Source organism: Pezoporus flaviventris, unplaced genomic scaffold, assembly GCF_033815535.1.
Source record: "Pezoporus flaviventris isolate CSIRO_AGI_PZ_B2104156 unplaced genomic scaffold, CSIRO_AGI_Pfla_v1 ptg000083l, whole genome shotgun sequence".
Lineage (NCBI taxonomy): Eukaryota > Metazoa > Chordata > Aves > Psittaciformes > Psittacidae > Pezoporus > Pezoporus flaviventris.
The window spans coordinates 2443737-2465047 of record NW_026892631.1 but is presented as its reverse complement, the minus strand read 5'-3'; the positions used below and the strand labels follow the sequence as shown (position 1 = coordinate 2465047).

General features: G+C 36.5%; 1 protein-coding gene across 6 annotated transcripts in view; it reads left to right on the top strand.

Annotated features, from left to right (window-relative positions):
- The window catches only part of EPRS1 (glutamyl-prolyl-tRNA synthetase 1), a 39219-nt gene extending 18177 nt beyond the window's left edge, over positions 1-21042 (top strand). For 2 of the 6 annotated variants that reach the window (XM_061475209.1, XM_061475207.1), the window contains 21 exons: positions 1261-1397; positions 2126-2333; positions 2778-2890; positions 4063-4180; positions 4306-4677; positions 5557-5787; positions 6462-6710; positions 7489-7719; positions 8154-8419; positions 9743-9794; positions 10652-10861; positions 10999-11071; positions 11850-11929; positions 12217-12318; positions 12938-13093; positions 13210-13407; positions 13761-13934; positions 15961-16121; positions 17099-17177; positions 20335-20399; positions 20661-21042. In XM_061475209.1, the coding sequence (XP_061331193.1) occupies positions 1261-1397; positions 2126-2333; positions 2778-2890; positions 4063-4180; positions 4306-4677; positions 5557-5787; positions 6462-6710; positions 7489-7719; positions 8154-8419; positions 9743-9794; positions 10652-10861; positions 10999-11071; positions 11850-11929; positions 12217-12318; positions 12938-13093; positions 13210-13407; positions 13761-13934; positions 15961-16121; positions 17099-17177; positions 20335-20399; positions 20661-20811 (3426 nt within the window). In that variant the 3' untranslated portion in view covers positions 20812-21042. The remainder of the gene's footprint in view (positions 1-1260; positions 1398-2125; positions 2334-2777; positions 2891-4062; positions 4181-4305; positions 4678-5556; positions 5788-6461; positions 6711-7488; positions 7720-8153; positions 8420-9742; positions 9795-10651; positions 10862-10998; positions 11072-11849; positions 11930-12216; positions 12319-12937; positions 13094-13209; positions 13408-13760; positions 13935-15960; positions 16122-17098; positions 17178-20334; positions 20400-20660) is intronic. The other 4 variants (XM_061475211.1, XM_061475210.1, XM_061475213.1 and 1 more) reach the window with 2 other exon arrangements.
- The last annotated feature ends 269 nt before the right edge of the window (positions 21043-21311 follow it).

Sequence of the window (21311 nt, the reverse complement as noted above, 5' to 3'; positions counted from 1 at the left end):
AGGTGTTACAAGCATGTTTTTATTGTCGTTTGATACTAACTTTCATAGAGAAATTTAAATAGAAAACTTTATTCAAGCTTCGCGAGTATAATACAGTAGCTGCTGCCTATCCATAAGTGTGAGGAATGAAGGATATATTTTTAAACTAGTTTATAAAATTAGACTTATGTAGAGAAGTGATATAGTAACCTCTTAATTCTACCAATCTCTGTTTTTTTAGGGTAGCAAATAGTTACTATCAAAGGTCAAGAACTTGTTAATTTGATACTCTTAGTATCCACAAAACAGAATAATATCTTTTAAGAATAGGACTGTGTTACTGGTACAATTATTTTTTTTTTGGCACTACAGTTAGGAAGATGGTTTCCTTTGAGCCTGGCATCTCAAATTGCACTCTAAGCTTCATGAAAGTAGCCCTTAGATTATCACACTTATGCTGACAAACAAGAGAATATTTTTGAAGTCTTGCTTCATTTATTTGTTTTCATTTTTGGTGCTCTGATGTTATTATAGCCATCTCTTGTAACTAAGAGGTAGACATTCAGTTTCCCAGCTCCCCCTGGCAGATAAACAGGGAAATCAGTTTTGAGCAGATGCCAAGTGAGAATTTTTGCTGTTTAAGAGTCGAAAAATTTGAAGTTTGGTCAGTGCAAGCCAGCATAGTAAAACTTTCACATTAAAAATGCTGCCTCCAGTATATAGTAAGTACTGATCAGAACAAACAAATTTCAGTTCAGAAAAAGTCTGAACTCCCAGCTGTCTGTCTTTTATCTCCACTGTTGTGATGCTTTAAAGTTCAGTATTTTTAGTATTTCCAGTTTCTATCATTAAAAATCTATGCAGCTGAGAGAAGCTCCATATCTATTTCCATATTAACTATATAAAAGGCAAAAATGAGAGTTATAATGTTGTTTTTGAAGGGAATTTGCATAGCAAAATGGAAACTTGAAGAAAAACTCGGCTTTTACCTTTATGATCTTAAAGATGTATGGACTTTGAGGAAATGGGATATGGTATCAATTGCTTTGGAGCTAGTATTTCATAGAAGATAGGATTTTTTGAGCATACTGTTAAAGGAATGCATGCAGCACTTGTAAATGAGAAGCCTGAGAGTAGTGAAAGAATACTGTAGCTTTGAATGACTTTATTGTCCATCTTCTGTCTTCATCTGTCTTGTCATGCAGTGTTTTGGCACTGCATTAACTTTAGTCAGCTTAATAACAACAATCTCTCCTTTGAAATCAAACTCACTGTTCACAGAATGACGCTGTTGGGTTGAAACCTGTGTGGTATGGCTCCAGAGTCCTCATCGAGGGTGCAGATGCAGAGACCTTGACAGAGGGAGAGGTGGTTACATTCATAAATTGGGGCAATATTACCATCACCAAATTAAACAGGTAACCTCTTTACTGGAAGATGAAATTCAGTTTTTGCTTCTCAGCTTTTTGTTGATTTTTCTTTTACTAGGTAGCTTCTAACAGTAAAATATTAATGGTTGTCCATATATATCCATTCTGTGATTCTTTTTATTGATATGTACTTTGAAATAGACTACAAAACTCAATTTTAGCTTCGAGCGTATTTTACTGTAGATTCAGGTCCGAAATCAACAGTCAGTCCTGATGCTGCATGTCCTTCTCATCCAGTGTTCTCCATGTTTCAGCAGCAATATTTCCACTGTGAAACAACTTTTTTAGAACAAAAAACACCTGGAATTTTAACAACTTTCACCCTGTAAGAAGTACTGCCGTTGCATGATAAAAAAAACTAAATCTATCACAGTTTCGGTTGCAGAACTGTTAAGGTGAGGAAGGAGACCATTAATATCATCATAGTAACTTTGAAGTGGTTGGGTTGAGTCAGTGGCAGAATGAGGTGAGCTGGGGCAGAGAACATAAATAGGTAGAGATTTTTTTTTTCCTGTATTCTTTAATGCCTCTTGATATTAATGAATTAAAATTAAAGGGGAACTTCAACAGCAGTGAATACACTCTTCCATTACCAGTATCTCCCACACTTCAAAAATGAACTCTGAACACCTGTTTTTCAGTGAGTTGGTGGTCTGTAGTATCAAATGAGAACTAATCATTTCGGCTTTACTGTTACCATCTCTGTTTTCCTGTAGAAATTCAAATGGAAAAATTGTGTCCATCAATGCCAAGTTGAACTTGGAAAATAAGGACTTCAAAAAAACAACTAAGATCACTTGGTTAGCAGAAACTCCATGTGCACCACTTGTCCCAACTGTCTGTGTTAATTATGAGCATCTAATCACTAAGCCAGTTCTAGGTAAAGATGAAGATTTCAAGCAATACATCAACCGAAATAGCAAGGTAAGTTATCTTTTATCCCCTTTATTCCACAGAGCTTAATGTTCACGAGGTTTTTTTGGCATCACTGTGTCGCTTTTAAATTTAATGGCTCTTTTTTAAATTTAATTTCTCTAATAAGAAAATTGTGTGCTGGTATGTCTAGTTTCCATGTTTCCATTTACCCTCTCGTAAGTTCAGAATCAAAACTTGACTTGTTTTTTCTCAGGTTTATCTGGCTTTTAGACCAGGGACCAAGAGTTTGTGTTTTTTGTCTTGATACATTCTTATGATATAGCATCTTCTTGTTACTACTTGTTCTGCTGCCCTGGAATTAACTAATATTTCAACTCTTCAAAAAAACAGAAAACTGTCAGTATCCTTCTGCAGCTGTACTGTATTTCTTGTTATTTCTTGCCGTTTCTTGTGCTGTGTTACATTTGGATCGATTTCTTTTAACACTGACAGCAAGAAGAACTGATGTTAGGTGATCCATGCCTTAGGGAGTTAAAAAAAGGGGACATCATACAACTTCAGAGGAGGGGATTCTTTATTTGTGATCAGCCCTATGAGCCAGTGAGGTAAGCTACCTAAGAGTGTCCTATGGAGACTTCACAAAATTTGCTTTAGCTTGTTGTGTTATAATGCTTCCACACATGCATTGGCAAGGCTAATCATAGAATCATTAGGGTTGGAAAGGACCTTAAGATCATCAAGTTCCAACCCCCCTGCCGTGGGCAGGGACACCTCATGCTAAACCATATCACCCAAGGCTTTGTCCAACCTGGTCTTGAAAACTGCCAGGGATGGAGCATTCACAACCTCACAGTATCACAGTATGCTAGAGATTGGAAGGGACCTCGAAAGATCATCTAGTCCAATCCCCCTGCCGGAGCAGGAACACCTAGATAATGTTACACAGGAATGTGTCCAGGCGGGTTTTGAATGTCTCCAGGGAAGGAGACTCCACAACCTCCCTGGGCAGCCTGTTCCAGTGTTCCGTCACCCTCACTGAGAAGAAGTTTCTTCTCAAGTTTAAGTGGAACCTCTTGTGTTCCAGTTTGTACCCATTACCCCTTGGCCTATCCTGGGCAACCTATTCATTGCCTCGCCACCCTAACAGGAAAGAATTTCCTCCTTATATCCAATCTAAACTTCCCCTGTTTAAGTTTTAACCCATTACCCGTTGTCCTGTCGCTACAGTCCGTAAGGAAGAGTCCCTCCCCAGCATCCCTATAGGCCCCCTTTACCGTGACCTTTTCCCCTTTACTATGACCTTTCTATGGTATACTTCGATGGCCAGGCGTGGCTTTTAGCTTGTACGTTCCTACATCTTCAAACTGTCTAAGCCAAGTTCATGGCACTTTTGGTACACCCAGCTAACTTGGACTTGGTTAAAAAGATCATGGTTTACTTGTGATTCTAAGTATATAAATTAAGAAACAGTGTTACAGAATAAAACAGACATTTGCCCAGTTGGAGCCTGCACAAGCTATTTAATTGTAACAGTTCTTTAGCAAGTACCAAACATTTAATTACATTGCATTTCAACATAATATTGTACTATAAAGAAAACTTGAAATAACAGGAGTCAGTGCAGAACCCCAGTGATGTAAATTTGGGTAACTACCGTTCTGTACAAAGATACATGTGCGACCATCTTGTAGGAAGAGTAGAACGTTTATTTCAGTAAACATTTCATATGTATCTTATATTTCCTTTATTATTGTATTTTCTATAAATCCTTTCATAGTCCTTACAGCTGTAAAGATGCCCCGTGCATTTTGATTTACATCCCTGATGGACACACTAAGGAAATGCCAACATCTGGGTCAAAAGAGAAGACCAAAGCTGAAACTGCAAAGAAAGAGGTAAGCTTGTGTTTTACAAAAGTGCTATAAAATGTATTATCCACATCTATTACTGTACAAGACTACCATGTTAAATACTTAAATACTTGGCTTTTTTCTGGTTTGTTTTTTTTTTTTTTTTTTAGGCTAGTTCAGCTGCAAAAAGAAAATCTGCTCCACCTGGTGGTGGTACCTCTGCTCCAACCTGTACTGTGTCTGAAGGTCACCTGGCCATTTATAACAGGGTGTCTGCCCAGGGTGATGTAGTTCGTGACTTGAAAGCTAAGAAGGCAGCAAAGGAAGATATTGATAAAGCTGTGAAACAGTTGCTGGCCTTGAAAGCAGAATACAAAGAGAAGACAGGACAGGAGTATAAGCCTGGAAATCCTCCAGTATCTGTAACTGAACAATCTTCAAAGCTTGAGAGCTCTGGTACCATGAATAGTAAAGCTCTGTATGATAAAGTAGCAGAGCAAGGAGAAGTGGTCCGAAAACTGAAAGCTGAGAAAGCACCTAAGGTGACTGATTAAACTAATACTTCTTTTGTTTGGGTTTGCATAGCCCATTATTCTCTGTCTGTGGAGGTGAATGGGTGCTTATGGATCCGTGCTTTCATAGTGGTCATCATGACTGGGCTCTGTTCTGTCAAGACTAGTATTTTCCAATACCTGTCTTTTAGCTAGATATGAATGACAAACTTTGGGTTAATGGTCATAAACATGCAGGTAAATTCCTATTTTTCTTAGACTGCTGTTCATCCCACACCATGAGTGGATTAAGTATCCAAATCTGGTCCTTGGGGTTAAAATATCCTATAGTATTTTATTTATTTGTTTATTTAACACAGTATGGTCAAGTTATGTTACTTTGAGATTGACTTGTTGCTATTTAGACCTTAAAGCCAAACCAAACAAACTCCCAAAATCAGAAAGGAAAAACAAAAGTAAAGGTCCAAATCTTGTAGATATTTTTGAGAGATCTTCGTGTCTGGAATGGAGCATAGAAAACTTAGCTACTAGTAGCTGCGTTCTTTCCATTCTTTCTAATGCAGAGAAAGAAAAGATGGGAAGTGACATACTTTGTGTGGTGATTAAATACTGTTCATAGAAGTGTCTTGGCAACACCATCAAATCTAAATGGGAAGATCTAAACTAATTTATTGTTATAATTCTACTTAGGACTGTTAGGGTTGTATATCCCTTAAAAGGAGCTACTTTGTTAAAGTAGGAAACTGGCAGAGAAAACTTCACTGAACAACTCTGCTATTTAGTTAAGAAAATGAAATAGGTGTGCATAAACTGCAGGTCTTTTCATGTAAGCATTTAATGTGCACTTCAGAGTTCCCTGTCTCTAAGTCTTTGTTCCTCCCTCTTTCTGCTCTTTCCTTTGTCTTTCAGGGCGAGATAGGTGCTGCTGTGGAAGTCCTTTTATCCCTAAAGGCAGAATATAAACAACAGACAGGCCAGGACTATAAACCTGGAAGCCCACCTGTGGTCTTTGTCCCCCCTCAGTCTTCTTCTGTTTCTACTCTTCTATCCCCATGTCCAGTAGACAGCAAATCTCTATACAACAAAGTAGCTGAACAAGGCGACATGGTCCGCAAGCTGAAATCGGAGAAAGCTTCAAAGGTGTATTAGCAATGAATACTTCTAGGTGGAACAGTATTTTCAGTTTAAATTAAAACCTGATCGCAGGTTTTGAGAAATTCAACAAACAAAATATAAGCAAGTACTTTCAAATTCCATGAAGTGCTTTTGCAAATTCTCTTCAGCTGATGATATGGCTGACTTTGTGAGTTCTGGGATAGTGCATGGAGAACCTGGGAAATAAATTTTTTTTTAGTTATGCAAGATAAGTGAAGCAGGATATAATCAGTAACTTGAAAAAACGGCTGTAACTTGAAAGCTAGAATGGTAATAATAAATGCAATAGTAATTTAATAGCAGCTAGAGAACAATTCTTTATTTAGAGTCTGAGTATTTGCTGCCATTCTCTGGTGTACAAAGTCATAGACTGCTATTAACAGGAGGGAACTAATCCATCTAAATGGGAAGCTTTCATGGTATGGAAATCAGCCCGTCATGTACTGCATGATTAGCTCCTTTTTTGTGCAGCTTATAGGTATTCTGTTTTACCACTGAACTCGGTAATGACAACTTGTTAGTATAAGTTAGCTCCAGAAGTTTTATTACATCAGCTGTGTTAGTGCCATTCTAGTAAAGGTTACATTGGTTTATCTGTTGTGTTTTATCTGTTACTTCTATCTGTATCTGCAACTGCTGTTTTTCCTTTCTTGCTTCAGGAACAAATAGATGAGGCTGTGAAAATTCTTTTAAATCTAAAAGCAGAATATAAACAAAAGACAGGTCAAGAGTACAAGCCTGGAAATCCACCTTCAGCTCCTCCTTGCGTACCTTCTAATACGTTTCCATCTTCTGTGTGCTGCAATAACTCGGAATCCTGTAGTTTAGTGGATGGCAAAGCACTTTATGATAACGTAGCTGAACAAGGAGAAGTGGTACGCAAACTCAAAGCAGAGAAAGCTTCCAAGGTATAATAGTAAATAGAGAGTAAGCAGTTGTAATTCTTACCACATTTTGCCACTGGGGGGAAATATTTCACCAAGTAATGATCAAACTCCCTTATGTCTGGGTTCTAGCTTAGACATCAAACTTGCATGACAATGCCTCACAAGGCTACTCAGGGGCTGGATACTTTCTTTTCTTTGAGATGTAAATTCTATGTTCAACTCGTTGTAGAAAGTCAGACTTCTCACATCTAGATGAATAGGCACAAGCATGACAGATGTCAGTCCTGCAGCAGATTTAATGCATTTTACTTTTTCTTGGTCTATTTGGGACAAGATAAAAGTATCTAGTCTGCTGCAGCAGCAGCAAGACTTTCTAAAACTTGACAAATTCAGTGATAGACATGGAAAAGAACACAAGAGAAACCCATAAGTTATCAGGAACTGCTGTTTTTTTCCTGCCTATATTTCTATCTTGCAGAATTGATTTTATTGTTGGCTTTGTTTTTTTTAGATTTTTCCTGTTTGGTGGTTGTTTGTTTTTTTAAAAGGTCTTTCCTAAAACAGCTTATTTTATAGATTATGCTGCAGTTATTAACAGGTTGTAGCTGATGAGGCTAGGGGAATATTCTGTTACAGTATGACAGCTCTCAAACATACTCCTGTTGCTTGGGGAAGTGCTTGTACTTGAATTCTCCCCCAGTCATAAAGCACTGTTTATCGCTAGATGGAAATGAGTGCTTCTTTTGAGCTCTCTCTTTTAATTCTCACCAGTACATCTTGCTATTTGTTTTCCATACAGGATGAAATAGATGAAGCAGTAAAACTCCTTCTTTCTCTAAAAGCTGACTATAAGGAAAAGACTGGTCATGACTACAAGCCAGGACATCCACCAGTAGCTAAGGGTGCTTTGCCTCCATCATTAAACCCAGTACCCAGTGGTCCAGACACACCTGAAGCTAAAGCCATGTTTAACAAAGTAGCTCTTCAAGGAGATGAAGTTAGGAAATTGAAAGCAGAAAAAGCAGAAAAGGTAAAAACATACTGTAATATAAAAATGTAATGTATGTATTCAAATCAAAATTCTATTATTAAATTCAGTGTGATTATGGGAATCATAAATCAGAGAATGGTTTAGGTTGGAAAGCACCTTAAGATCATCTGGTTCCAACCTCCCTGCCATGGGCAGGGTCACCTCCCACTAGACTCAGTTAATTAGAAATGTATGTTTAGGATAAGAGGCATTTTAATTCTGAGATGTGAAATGTACTTTTAAAATTATTCCTGTCAAATATGGTCCTTAAAATGTTAATACATATAACTATTGGATTTGGCGGATTTTTTGCCCCAGTACTGAGTGGATGTCTGCAATGCCATACATAGATGCAGATTTATTTTTTTTTTATAGAGCCATGTATTTCTGTGATTTCTGTATACATTTCTATTTTTTTTTGTTTGTTTTTAAAGGATAAGATTGATGCAGCTGTTAAGGAACTTCTTCAATTGAAGACCCAGTATAAGTCTATTGCAGGAGTTGACTATAAACCAGTTACTGCTAGTGGCGCTGATGACAAAGACAAGAAGAAGAAAGAGAAAGAGAACAAGTCTGAAAAGCAGAGTAAACAACAGAAGCAAAGTGATGGCCCAAAAAAAGAAGCTTTGCAGGGACAGAGTGGTAATGAGTTCTCCTCAAGTGGATCAGGAGAGGGTCAAGGCCCTAAGAAACAAACCAGGTAAAGATGCAGTCTTTAATCTGCTTGCTAGGAACCTCAGCTGTTTACCTCTACTCAGATTCAGAGTTTTACAGGTTTCTTATTGTATTTGAAAACATGGACATTTGCAAAATAAATCATTTTGTATTTAGGATCAAGCCGAAAGCAAGTTACCAAAGTTCATTTAGTGTCAGTTGTACCTCAGCCTCATACTGAGGAAAATTCTACCTAGCCTGTAGAAAGCACAAAGCAGTGTGCACACTCTGTTACTGTGGGTACTGTCATTGAGAACTTACTTCTTTATTTTTATTTTTTTTTTTGCAAATATGCTGCTTTATCTTGCTTAGTATAAACCTCAGAGTGGGGGGAAAAAAACCCTTATGCTTATTTCGTTGTACCAGAGTTTCCAAAATATTTACTGTGAGTACTATAACAAGTATGAAACCCAAGCCAGAGCAACACTGCTGCTCCTGGGGGAACTCTCAAGTGATGATTGCTGTGCATCACCTCTCCTGCTCCAACCGTGAAATTTAGAAGCCTTTTCACAACATATATTATGCAGTGCTATTTATTTTCTGTTTCAGGTACATAAATCACATGATAAGAGACAGAGATGTGGTTATTTTATATAGGAACTATGCCAGAAAAATATATTTTTCACCCTTAAAACTTCTCAGTTTGTAGAGATATTTCTGTCTACTGTCATTTGAGTCTAGTGATTTTAGTCTTCTCAGAATCTTTTATTGGTTGTCTTTATTTTGATGATAGGGTCAGTTTTCTATTGAACGCTGTGACTGACATTCACACGAATGGTGAATTCAAGTTGCATATGTTTCCTGAAATTGTAGGCACCAGCTAGGTAAGAAACTAACCAGATTTGTTTAATAAAAAGTAAACCAGCTTACACACAGGTCTGGTTAATCTAAGGTTCTTACTTGAGGTGCTTAGGGCTTTTTTAATGCATTGTTATGAGGTTCCTTGATGCAACCATGGTGGTAGTTAGAAAGGTTCAAACAATAGAGAATAAACAACTGTTTTTGTTAAATACTTGTGTTATCCCAGGTGAGGGAATACTAGCAATTCCTACTAGCCAATTGTAATGGGTTCAGCTCTAAACAGTTATTTTTCTCCTTCTTAGTAGCTGGTGCAGTGCTGTGTTTCTGAACTGCTAGAAAACAAATTGGGAAAAGTTAGCTTTATGAAGTAAAATTAAAAGATTCTGTTCTGTACCCCCTTTTTCTATGTCAAGTGTCCTTCCCTCCCCCAAAAAAAGGTTAGGATAAATTTTAATGTTGAATGTTAAATGCTATACAGTTCAAATCTGGTTCTTTCCTAATACCCTAGGCTGGGTCTAGAAGCTAAAAAAGAAGAAAATCTTGCAGAATGGTTCTCTCAGGTAAGTGCACATCAGTTTGGATTAAATAATTATTTAATTCTTATAAATCAAGATCTGTTTTGGATTTGTATCTTATATTTCTGTTTTGTCTTATATTATAAATCCAAAGCCAAGTACCTGCTCTTTTCTATTTCTTACATTGCTATCATAGTCTTTAATAGAAGTGCCTGGATTGAAGTGCTGAATAAATTTAGGAAGCTATAAAAAGGGAAAGCATCAACCATACCCCCACCTACTTTATATATATATATATATAATGTTTTTTGTAATTTGTATATGAATTCCTCTTTCATTAAGAGTACAAAATGTCAGTGAAGTGATAGGAATTTCACAGACTTGGGAGTTTTATTTCACCTCAACATGACGTATAACAAAAGTTAGTATCTGTTTATAGTGAATGAGTTTGCTGGTTCGTGAGATTCAAAACAACCAGAGTAGATGTGATTAGTTTAGATTAGCTACTTACGAAAGATTGTAAATAGGTATCAGTGGTGTGCATTGCCTCTCACTCGTATAAGTTTTGCCTATATCCCAAGGGAAAAAAATATTCTTTTCCGACATGAGCTGGAGATTTCTTACAGAAGTGCAGTTTGTTGGTTCCAGAAATTAGCTACTGTCTCTTGGATTAGTGAAATTCATTTTTAGTTAAGTGTTACATTATTCAGTTCTATTACTAAACATAATGTTCCTGCTTAACTTTCTCTACTTATAGGTAACAAAAGTGATCTCAAAACATACCTTTGCTAATTTTTTTAGCTTTTGTAGAAAAGTAGACTTTTTTGAATTGCATGCAACACACAAATTACTGAATGTTCTTTGTGTATGAAATAGAAGCTTAAATATCTATCTTTTGAAAGGTGATCACAAAAGCAGAGATGATTGAATACTATGATGTGAGTGGCTGTTACGTTCTTCGTCCTTGGGCTTATGCTATTTGGGAAGCTATCAAGAACTTCTTCGATGCAGAGATCAAGAAACTTGGAGTGGAAAACTGTTACTTCCCCATGTTTGTGTCCCAGGCTGCCCTAGAGAAAGAGAAGACTCATATTGCTGACTTTGCTCCTGAGGTACACTCAAAAAGTTTGTTTTAATATGAGTACAGGAGAACCCAACCACTTAGTCTGCAGTTGAGTATGAAAGTGAGGTTTTTGTAAACTTGTTTTGTTTTGACTCCCCCCCCCCTTTTTTTTTTGTCTTCTTTTAGGTTGCTTGGGTCACAAGATCAGGGAAAACAGATCTGGCTGAACCCATTGCTGTACGGCCCACGAGTGAAACAGGTAGATTTTTTTCATGCAGTTTGGCTGCAAAGGAGACAGTTGCAAGTATGGTGTAGCTGATAGACAAGCTTGTGAAAAGTGGAAACCCATTTGTTAGGGTGTTTTCTATAACTCCTTACCAAAATATCCTAATTTTGCTGTTGCTTACAGGAAGTGTCAAAACACTGTATGTTCCCTTAATTGGAGTTTCCTAGGAAATGTACACTCTAGGAATTTTTATATATCCTGAAGACTGACTTGCTTTGACTGAAAAACATGTTTTGGTTTGGTTTTTCTATACTGTTTATAAAATTTCTTCATCTTATTATTCACTTCAGTTTTCCAAGTACTTTGTCTATAGCTGTAAATTAGCTCTTACTAAAATTTCTTCTGAGTAATTTAAACATACATTTTAAGACCTAAGTCTGGATGCAGTTTTATTGAATCGGGTACACTATAGTGTCCTGAAGTCTTGAGGTTGGTGAATTTCTATTTGTGAACCTAACTGTATTTACATACCCTAAGCCAGAGGCTCAAACCTAGTGTCATTAGATGTTAAGCTTTGGATTGTACTTTGGCCAGCAGCAAGCAAGCTATTTTGCAGAGACACAGGATGAAGTGAAAGTACTCTTTTATGTGAAAATATTATGTGTTAAGACCAAACTGTTCTAAAGAAAATTTAAACATAAGAGCATATTTCTCACAGCAGAGAATGTTAAGCTTGTATGTAGCAAAAAGAAAAGGTTTGGCTTAAACTGGCTATATTGTGCAGAGACCTAAAGCTGTTTTCTTTTTACAGTCATGTATCCTGCCTATGCAAAGTGGGTGCAGTCACACAGGGATCTTCCTATCAAGCTTAATCAGTGGTGTAATATTGTGGTATGTCTGTGCAGAATTTCTGACTAACACTTATATTCTAAGTGAAGTGTAGGACAGTTACTCTATGTGGATATGGCCTGATGATACTGAACACAGCACATATTCATGGCAGAAGTATGAATGTGGTTTGGGATTTGTTTTCTCACTGTTTTTAACAAAACATAATTTATCAATGTATTATATTAAGTAAAATCTGTGAATTTTCTAATACTTATGTGTTATTTTTACAATAACTTGACACTTTACTGGTAACCATGGTTTTCAGTCGTTTATTTCCCTCTTTCCAGCGCTGGGAATTCAAACATCCCCAACCTTTCCTTCGCACTCGTGAGTTCCTTTGGCAAGAGGGTCACACAGCATTTGCAACGTATGAAGAAGCAGCAGAGGAGGTAAAAAGCAAATGTAATAGTGCTTTTGCTTTCAGAAAGCTACCTTGCTCCATAGCAACACAACCAAATCAGAAATTGGTCTCCTTTTCTTTGTCATGAAAAATGCCAAGTGTACTGGAGCCTATTTTTTTTATTTCAGATTTAACTTATGTTGAAGGCTTTTCAAACAACATGGAGAGTTTGAAGAGTGTGTTACATAAAAAGAATGCTTTCCTTAAAAATTGTTTTCCGTAAAAATCTAAATAGTGCATTCACATATTAACAGCAAGAAATTTTAATGTTTCCTTTGCCCAAGGATAGATATTTCATTGAGTATCATAGCATATCTTTATTTACTTAGCAGATATTAAGACGTTTAAGGTGGAAACCAGAAGTCAATGTAACAAATGGACTGGCATTTCTGTAGTGACTCTTGTTTTCTGTCATGGTTGATAGTTGTTGCTATTTGATTTATGGAAAACAGCTGCAGTTTAAAGCAATTGAAAAAAATGCCTTTTTTTTTTTAATCATAATCTTGAAAAAAGTGTTACGTTTTTAAGATTTTAGACTGACATATAAAAATTTCATGATTTAGCAAATGCAAAATACTGAGTAGTTCAAGAGAGTATGTTCATCATAGGTGATGCAGATACTTGATCTGTATGCTCAAGTGTATGAAGATCTCCTAGCAATACCTGTTGTGAAAGGAAGGAAGACAGAGAAGGAGAAGTTTGCTGGTGGTGATTATACAACCACTGTGGAGGCATTTATATCTGCCAGTGGAAGAGCTATCCAGGTATCTACTAGAAGAATAATGTTTTTCAGTAAATAGAGTAAGATGAAAGCCTTAAACTGATGCTTGATAAACTTAACATTCCATTAAGTACAGTTTTCTGTGTGCAACTATTTCAGGGAGCAACATCACATCATCTAGGGCAGAATTTCTCAAAGATGTTTGAGATTGTATTTGAAGATCCCAAGAAACCGGGAGAAAAACAGTTTGCTTACCAGAATTCCTGGGGTCTTACAACCCGAACTATTGGTGTAATGACAATGATTCATGGAGATAACATGGGACTGGTGCTCCCACCTCGAGTAGCCTGTGTTCAGGTGTGTAAAAATGCTTTATCAGTTTGTTTCCTTTCCTGTCTTGGAATTCACAAGAATTTCATATTGGGCTCCTGGAAGACTTAACGTAGCACAGGAGCTGTCCAATCATGGAGTGTCCTCTATAAAGTTAGCACAGATCATTAAGATACTTTTAGTGGTCAAGATCCCTTTAACAGTCCATTCATTTAAAATAATTGTATCTGGATCTGGATAAAAAGGGAAATGTATCCTTTACTTCTGACAGCTTGAAAGAGATTACTATTACGTGGATATAAGGCCACAATATTGATTTTTAAGTTCCTATAAGTAGTAGCTATTTAAGAACTTAAAGTACACGTTATATTATATTACAGGTTGTAATTATTCCCTGTGGTATCACAAATTCCCTTTCTGAAGAGGATAAAGAGGCTTTATTGAAGAAATGTAATGAATATCACAATAGGCTGCTTGGTATTAATATTCGTGTACGGGCTGATTTAAGAGACAACTATTCACCTGGTTGGAAGTTCAACCACTGGGAACTTAAGGTACATTTCTTTCCGGGTGTTTTGAAGCTTTTATGTGGGGGTATGTAGGAGGCCTTGTATTCTGAAGGCAAATATTTTCTCTAAATGAAGATGTGTTGTCTGATATTTAATGATCACTTTCATTAATAAATGAAGAAAAGGTTTTCTAAGACTTGCTCAGTTTGCTGGGCTTCATGTGTCATTACAGATTTTTGAGTTTCCAGGTCTCTACTTTATATACCCAGAAAATTAATAGTACAAATTACTTGCATGTTTAAAAATTTGTACTAGCACTTAAGTGTCTCCAGAGTCACAACAGTGCCTTCTCTGCACAGAGTGAAACAGAAAAGATAAACCTGTACAGCGTCAACAAAGAAAGGAGCAATTTGTTTTGTTTCACAATTGCCCTGTTCCCTTTACATAGTAGTTGAAAGGAACAGTTCTGCTTCGTTAAATATGAAGCTTTTGTAAAACAAAAACGACAGAATGAGACTATGGTAATTAGAAATTGAATAATGTATTGAGTGATTTTATGGGATTGTGTTCTGAATTCAGTGTAAGATGGTAGAAGCTCCCTGAGTTGTTGAAAGTTCCCATTGTGTACAAGTTCTTTTCCCTTTGTGTAACCTTATTTATTTCTTTTATTGGAGCTGTGATACCATGAATCCATGTTGGGAGATGTTTTTAAATAAAATCAGGTTTATCAATTGAGGCACAGTATGGGGCAAACTTGATGTTTTTTTATTCAGTCTACTAATGTGTCAAGCATAATGTGTAAACTGCATCTTCAGGCTAATGCAGGCAAAGTACACTCATTTCATTGAGTATTGATAAGGAATTTCACAGGGTAAAAAATACTAAGTAGTTCAAGGATGAACTGGAAAGTATCTTGCCTTAATGTACTTTTCAGCCTAGCAGATTTCTCATGTTAACCCCCAAAACAGCCAAATCATTAGTATCTCTTTTTTTATGATGTCTGGTAGTAGTTCCATTGCTCTCTCTTGGGAAGTCTTCCTATGTGCCCGTTAGGCATACTTTCACAAAAAATCAAGGAAAAACCAACAACAAAACCACTGCCAAATATGTTCACACTTACTCTCTTCATCTCCCATGAATGAATGTGTTCATCCTGGGACATATGCTAGCAGGATGTAGTGAAAATGTTAGGCTCAGTATACTCTTAAACTGACTAGTAAAATGGAAACTTTTTGTCTGATGGTATATAGGGCATGAGAAATTACATGGCTCTTATCAGTAAAGTTTATAAAGTGTAAAAGCTTTACATAGATAAAGCAATGATCTCTTTATAGTTAAATATTCAGTGCAATTAATGTTGATGTTAGGGATGTATTTAACGAACTTCTGTTATTTTCTGTTAATAGAGTTGAAAATGTTCTGTGAAAACAGAATTAAAAGGTATTATTGGAAGAACAAGAATAAACAGGGGAAGTTCAAATTGGATATAAGGAAGACTGGATATAAGGAAGAAATTCTTTACTGTTAGGGTGGTGAGGCACTGGAATGGGTTGCCCAGGAAAGTTGTGAATGCTCCATCCCTGGTGGTGTTTTCAAGGCCAGGTTGGACAGAGGTGTTCCTACCCATGGCAGGGGGGTTGGAACTAGATGATCTTAAGGTCCTTTGCAACCCTAACTATTCTGTGTTTCTATGAATATTAAAATTACTGTGGAAGTCTTAATCATTCAGACTTCAAAAGTCTAACTTGCACTATCTGGGATAATTGTCGTAGTGTAGTTTCAGTTCTGATTTAACTGTGTTAGTATTACTTGCATGTTGTCACAGGTGTAGTCTCCAAGCAAGTGGAGCAAGGTACAATGCACAAGTAAAGAATGTGTGTATGGGAAAGACAGAAATACGTAAAAGCAGTGGAATATATGTTAATTTATTTCAAAGAAACTTAAATGTATAAAGTGATTCCATATCAAGGCTGGGCATTAGGGTTAAGAAAAGAGAGAAAGAAAACGTCATCTCCTGAGAATTATAAGTGTTTGTCATTACTTTAATCATTTTTTTTTTTTTTAAATGAAGGGCGTTCCAGTCAGGGTTGAAGTGGGACCACGAGACATGAAGAGTCAACAGTTTGTAGCTGTTAGAAGAGACACAGGACAGAAGCTGACCCTTTCTGAACATGAAGCAGAAGACAGACTGAAGCAGATCTTGGAGGACATCCATGTTAACCTTTTTAACAGGTAAACAGAAAGGTACAATAAATGGCTGTGCTAATCACAGCTGCACTTTACCTGTTGGAAGAATTTCTCACATTGTTGGTTCATCTGTGAAGAAAGACGGATTAGGTCCATCTTCCTGTTTGTGATACTAATTTTTCTGTCTCTGAAACTTGTTCGCACACAGTGTTAGAAGCTTTCTATTGTGCTTATCAAATAGAACGTTTAAGGTTGTGAACTGTTTTTACAAAATACTTCCGTGTATTCATGTGAAGTATTAATAAGCACACCATAAATAGTTCATGGATTAATAATGCACAGGATTCATTCCACAAAGATGCTTTTGGTAAGGAATTTTGAAAGATAGAAAGTTGTCCAAGAAACCGCAGTAGCTGAAGTTCAGAAGTGTACTTAAATCTGGATTTCATAGGATTGTTTCCTTATAAGCAATCAGATACTTTTGGAAATGTTATTTGCACTTATTGTGTATGCCAAAATCCTTTCGCTGTCTGTCACTGTAAATTGTTGCTCGTAGAAACACTGAGAGAGAACAGGGTAGTGATCCAGCACTATGGCAGAGGAGTTTTCCTCCTTTCTTCTGTGGTGATCAAAGCTGCTTACAAGCAGAGTATTTTTACCTAATTAAAAAGCATTTTGATACTGAGATGTAGATTTTTCTTTGTTAATTATCTTCTGTACCTGTAGTACTCGTCTGTTTCTGTCTGCAGTTGGTCAGTGTTGAGCTGATATGCCCAACAGTGTGAATTAACATGGTAAAATGTGGAGCAACTTGGAGAACATTCCATAAGCAATTAATCAAAATTTTGTCTCTTTGAAGGCAGAAGCAGTAGAAAGACATAAACTGATTAGGAAAATTTGAATGAATGGATAGCTTCTCTTACAACTTTTCGTTTTAACTGACTGAGAACTTTGTTAGTTTGGCTACTGAGGTTACATGTGTAAATCTGCCCTGACCTATTTTTTTTCTTTCCTTTTCTTAGAGCTTCTGAGGACCTAAAAAGTCATATGGTGGTGGCCGATACTATTGAGGACTTTCAAAAAGAGCTTGATTCAGGAAAGGTAAGAAAATTTACTTCATTCTGTCTTGTAAATGTGTTCACATGTGTTCTGTTCGTTACAAATGATCAGGGGCTAGAAATTTCAAAACTTGCATATAAATGCTGTTGTGTTTTTCATGGAACTCTCCCTTCACAAGCAGATGAAGCTGCACAAAAACAGTTTTCCCAACATTTGTAGGATATGTTGCTGTTTTCTTTTGCTGAAGTACTGTATTTACTAAATGTGGTGTTTCCACCACCATTCAAAATATAGTCCTGTGCTGGAGGTGGCAGGGTATCTTGAAGTGACCTACAATGGCTGCAGTTTGATAAGTTGCATTTTTTATTAGAAGGTGCTTTTCAGAGAGATTAATGCAAATACTGTATTCAGATTAAGATAAACTTCCTGACATTATTCTAATGCAAGCAATGAAAAACACTTGTCAAATCTCATAATAGGTCCAGGTAAGAGTTTAAAGTACATGCAATTTACGTCAAAGAAGTTTTACCTTTATGACCGAAGTAGAAGCCATTGGGTTCACTGAGAATTACTGCCGAGTCAGAAACCTCCTTGGGTTGATAGTAAGAATACTGCATAATGTGGATGATTGAACCTTACTGTTCAAGAAAGCCGGTAGAGAATTGATCTTCTGCTTCTTTTTCAGAGATCCACTAACAGCAGTTCTTAACCCTGAAATTCTGTCACAAGCCTCAGCTTGTGAATTTTTTCATGTTTTGAGATTAATGTGTTCAAGTAGTAAGATCCCCAGGATCAGTCATTAAGGCTGCGTGTTTTATAAAGAGAGATCAGGGTTTATTTGTGTTAGATCTAATTAGATCCACTCTGAAAAATTAATAATTTCTGTTGGAAAATGCAAAAGTACTTTTGTTAACTGCAAAAATAGTTTTAAGTTACTCTTGGTTAGGCTTAACCTTCCATCACACTCCAATTCTTGCATTTCTATTGCGCTTCAATTTATAACAAGATTTAAATGAATAATTATGAACTTCAGAGGAGGGACTGTTTTAGCATGCTTATGAAGTTCTGGATATAGAGATCTCAGACATTCTGTGCATAGGTGCTACAATAGTAGCACCTTGCTTTCTGCTACAAAGCTAAACGCAAATGTGAAATATTCTCTTTCCAAACTGCTTTGGGCACTTCCTGCTTTCCTGCTGACTACAAAAGTTATTTCCTTAGTGCAAGTGTTTCTAAAGTGTCTGATTCTGATGGTAGATTTAAAAAACCCAAATCTTTAGTCTTTGCTTAACACATAATCATGCTCTATATAGAAGTTCAACTAGTACTACAGCTCTTATGTACTGTGATTTCAAGATGTGCTAGCACGTATCTTTCACTTATGAATTAAACAAGCACTCTGAAACTATGATTGATTGTCTTTAAGGCAAAGAAACAATTGAAGATAAGCTCATAAATTTATAAGAGATGCAGTAAATTTTAATGTAATAATAAACTGAAATTAAGAGTCAAGCTCATTTCAAGAGTGGGAATGGAATGTGAAGCTGATCTGTATTTATTGCACATAAATTATTTCCTTTAACTTTGATGAAATAGTGTAGAATCTTCTTTCTTCTACTCCTACTGCAGCGGTTTCACATGATACCTCCTGCCTATGGAGAGAGCAAAATGCTTGGTCTTCAACATCCAACACTAACTGCTGTGTATGGCTAGATTCCAGAGAGGGCTGAGAGTATTAAAATGTTTATCATGTTTAGAACTCTAATATAATCTAGTTTATAATGTAGTTAAACTTGAAAACATGAACAAATATTTTTACATTCCAAGTTGGATACTTGCACCATTTTGGTACTTTGGTTATATGAGTTTATTACAATCAGTATATCTGAGCTGAGAAAAGTGACGTACGTAATTTTATGACTGTTTCACTGTCTACCTATATGTGTTGTATGGACAAAGTTTTACAGCATATACGTTCTGTAGTATCTTGAAATTATCCTGTTAGCACCGTCTACTGTTTAAGAGGGAATTTATAAAGCCAAAGTACTCCTGCTTAATTCCTGTCACTGTTTTCCCCTTTACCATAATTGCAGCATAGGCTATTAGCTCTTCCAGAATGTAGACTGCTTCTGTGTTCTTCTAAGTTGAGCTGAAACTCTTAAGAATAATTGCACAGGTATTTAAACAAAGTTTCACTTAACTAACAAAGGCTTAATGCAAGAACAGTATAGTAGAGTGGTAATAGTTCCCTTTTTTGGTTGCCAGTGAAGTCTAATAAAGGTGTGTTCTGGTTCAAGACAGAGAATTTTGAGAGCGTAAGTTTGGTTTTCGCCACAGAAGAGGAAACCTCAATCACAGTTTGGATTGAATTAAAATGACTGTGAAGATTGAATTTAGTGGCCTTTGTTGCCTTTAGATAACATTAAAGGAGTGGTCAAATATAGGTAGGGGGTGTCTTTTTAACAGTAAATCCACTTTTTAGTAACAAACAGAGTTCTCACTGTGAAAGTCCATTAAAAATAAAAAAAAAACCCACAACTCCAAATCAACAGTAAAATGGAATGCAAAACTTAGGAAAAGAGATTCGCTACAGTAGCTAAGAGTCGTACTGAGAAGAATATATGAAATTGTTTCAACTTTCTTATATTTCTTCAGTTAAGCTAACTGAAGGAAACGGCAGGATATTACACACCACTTCCCTCTGCCCCCAAGACAAATGTGCTACTGGGGATTCTGTTAAAATACATATGTCCTTGTCTTGTTCAGAAGATATGAAAAATCTTAGTCAGGGAGTCAAAATGGAAATTTCATTAGGAAAGCACTGTCGCACAATATGGAAGCAAGTATTTATTCTGCAGTTTGAAAGTATCAAACTTTTCCTGAAAAACGCAGTATTTTTCCACAGAAGGGAGATACATTTGGTTAAAAGAAAAAAAAAGAAATCAACACTCTGACTTGCTTTAAATGCTGCTTGGAGTGTGTTTAAGTTTTTCCATGCTGCACTATGGAGGGATGACTGTGCTTATCTATTTCTATGATGAGAAAGAGCTATTAAAAATTATTTGTAGCAACTGCAACTTTTCCCACTTATGCGTGTATACGAGATCTTAATGTTTAGGAATCTTCCAGAGACGAGAATGACTTTTCAGATGTATAACTGTTGGGTTTTGTGTCTTTCCGCTTCTCCTCCCTGCTTCAGATTGTACAAATCCCTTTTTGTGGAGAAATTGAGTGTGAGGATTGGATCAAGAAGACGACTGCCAGGTAATATATGACTGAAAAGGGGAGTATCAACCAAGATCAAACTAAATGTTGTGAATATAAAATGGGAATGTAAGATGCCTCTGGGTATGACACTGATGTACACTGCTCACCCTTGACTCTTGCTGTCCTGCATAATTCAATATATTTATTCCTTTAGTTCTAAAACTTTCAGACGAAGGTGCTTTTGAGATTTTATGTATAATACATTTATTGCACCTTTAGTTTTTAATCAGAGTATTTACGAGTATCTTTTTATTTCAGGGATCAAGATCTTGAGCCTGGTGCCCCCTCCATGGGAGCAAAAAGCCTCTGCATACCTTTCCAGCCAATCCGTGAACTACAGAGTGGGGCAAGATGTGTCTGCGGCAAAAACCCTGCCAAGTTTTACACCCTGTTTGGTCGTAGTTACTAAATTACTAGTGAAGGCACCTTCTCCTTTATCTGTGAATCCACCTTTTTTAAAGAATACTGAAATAGCCCCCGAACTTAATCAGTTTGGCGACTTTTTAAACAATTCAAAAAACAAAGCCATAAACCAGAACACCCTGTGTCCCTCCCCGACAGTTGTCAGTCTTAGGCTAGCAGTAATTCACAGACTTTTCTGTAAACATCTCTAATAATAAACATGTATTGTGAGCTGTAAGATGCTCTGGTTGTTTTTTCTGTTGCTCAATGGGTTATCCTTTGCTCATGATAGGTATGCTTTGCTCATGACTTCTCTTTCCGTTTTTGTGCATGTATTTTGTTGTACATTGAGAAAATACCTGAAAGATTGGAGAGAGTATCGTAAGCAGTCTACAGTTTAGTGGCCAACATCAACTTTATGGATACAACATCTGCTTTTAATTCTGTCTTCAAACTTTTCAATTTTCAATACAGACTTGCTGCTAACTAGGCATGGTGAATGCTGCC